At 39.4% G+C, this 1,843-nt stretch overlaps 1 protein-coding gene across 5 annotated transcripts in view; it reads right to left on the minus strand.

Annotated features, from left to right (window-relative positions):
* The window catches only part of zbtb41 (zinc finger and BTB domain containing 41), a 9,784-nt gene that overhangs the window by 2,239 nt on the left and 5,702 nt on the right, over nt 1-1,843 (minus strand). For all 5 annotated transcript variants that reach the window (XM_008333650.3, XM_008333649.3, XM_025066121.1 and 2 more), the window contains 6 exons: nt 1,315-1,384; nt 1,036-1,183; nt 794-923; nt 612-707; nt 414-520; nt 212-317 (listed from right to left, as the gene is read on the minus strand). In XM_008333650.3, the coding sequence (XP_008331872.1) occupies nt 212-317; nt 414-520; nt 612-707; nt 794-923; nt 1,036-1,183; nt 1,315-1,384 (657 nt within the window). The remainder of the gene's footprint in view (nt 1-211; nt 318-413; nt 521-611; nt 708-793; nt 924-1,035; nt 1,184-1,314; nt 1,385-1,843) is intronic.

The following is a 1,843-nucleotide window of genomic DNA, read 5'->3' on the forward strand; positions in this document are numbered from 1 at the left end:
GTTTACTAGAATAGAGTCATTAGTTTACTAGAATAAAGTCACTAGTTTACTAGAATAATACTGACTTCTTTTCTCATAATGTTATCACTTCATTCTATACACATAGTCACATTAGTCTTTAATTTAATTTTCTATATATATAATTCATCATAGGCAAAAACCAAGAATACAAATTAGATTCTAACAGATAATAGATTCTAGTATAACTCACTTTTGCCAGACTTTGACCCCTAAATGAATGCTTTTATAGTGAACAGTCAGATGATCCTGTCGCCTGAAGCACTTGCCACACTCTTCACACTGATGGGCTTTCTCACCTGCAATTAACATAAAGAAATGTCCAAAGAAAAGAAACTCATTTTGGGTAAATGAAAGAAGGAAATCCTCACATCATCCTAGCTCCTACCACATACCAGAGTGTATTTTCTTATGTTTGGTCAGGTGGTCGTGGCGTATGAAGGTTTTCCCACATTCGTCACACTCATAGCGTTTATCGTCATGATGGACTCTGAGGTGGAGCCTGTACAGTGAACATTTTGGTTCAGTACCAAAGGTCAAATCTGTGAGATGGAATCATTTCTAACTGTAACTTCAGACATCTTCTACCGCACCTGTAGGAGCTGCCGTGACGGAAACTTTGGCCGCAGATACTGCAAAGATGTGGCTTCTCCCCACTGTGGATCCTCATGTGTTCCCTCAAGGTTGTTCTGTAAGGAGGCGAGGGGTATTTTTTAAGATGCAGACTGCTCTGAAGTTAAACACAAGGAATTATGGCATATGGAAAAAGACATACCTTTCCCGAACAGATTTTCCACAAACAAAGCAGGTCCATTTTCTCTTGCCTCCATGGGTGCACTCAATGTGTCGCTTTCTGTTTCCGGTGTCATTGAACTGTCGCCCACAGATCTCACAAGGAAAAGGACCTTGAGGTGAAGAAGAAAAAGCTCAGTGATCACCAAAGTGAGCAGGAGGGCAGTTTTAAGCTGCCTGGGGAGCAGTCTGTGGGGATGGACACTTCCTGGGTGCATTGCTCACCTAAGTGATGCTTTTCATGGTGCTTTAGCCTGGCAAACCTGGACTTGAAGTGTTCATCACAGTAGGAACACTTAAAAGGCCGGTCTTGACTGTGCAGGATCATGTGCTCCTGCAGGTGAGGCCTTCGAGTGAAGGTCTTCCCACAAGCCTGGTTTAGAAAGATTACAGAATATTTCCATCATCATTTTGAAATCACTTTAATGTACAACAAGCTTTTGTACTGCGTCGGTGGTAAGGTCTGTCCATCTGCAGCAGATGCAAACTAAAATCAGTCCTTACCGCACACTTCCAGCCTTCACTTTTTTTTTTCTTCGGGGAAAAAAACTCCTGGATGTTGTCTGGATGAAACCTAATGGGACATTTAAACATCAATGTTATTATACAATCACATTACACAAAAAGGTCTTTTAAATACAGGACTGTCTCAGAAAATTAGAATATTGTGATAAAGTTCATTATTTTCTTTAATGCAATTAAAAAAACAAAAATGCCATACATCCTGGATTCATTACAAATCAACTGAAATATTGCAAGCCTTTTATTATTTTAATATTGCTGATTATGGCTTAGAGCTTGAGAAAACTCAAAAAACCTATCTCAAAAAATTAGAATTTTTCCTCAGATCAAGTAAAAAAAAAAAAAAGTATATCAGCAAAACAAAATCAAACATTTGAAAATCTCCATTAATGCAGTCAGTACTTCGTTGGGAATCCTTTTGCCTGGATTACTGCATCAATGCGGCGTGGCATGGAGGCAATCAACCTGTGGCATTGCTGAGGTGTTATGGATGCCCAGGATGCTTCAATAG

This window comes from Cynoglossus semilaevis, chromosome 20, assembly GCF_000523025.1.
Source record: "Cynoglossus semilaevis isolate Cse_v1.0 chromosome 20, Cse_v1.0, whole genome shotgun sequence".
Taxonomy (NCBI): Eukaryota; Metazoa; Chordata; class Actinopteri; order Pleuronectiformes; family Cynoglossidae; genus Cynoglossus; species Cynoglossus semilaevis.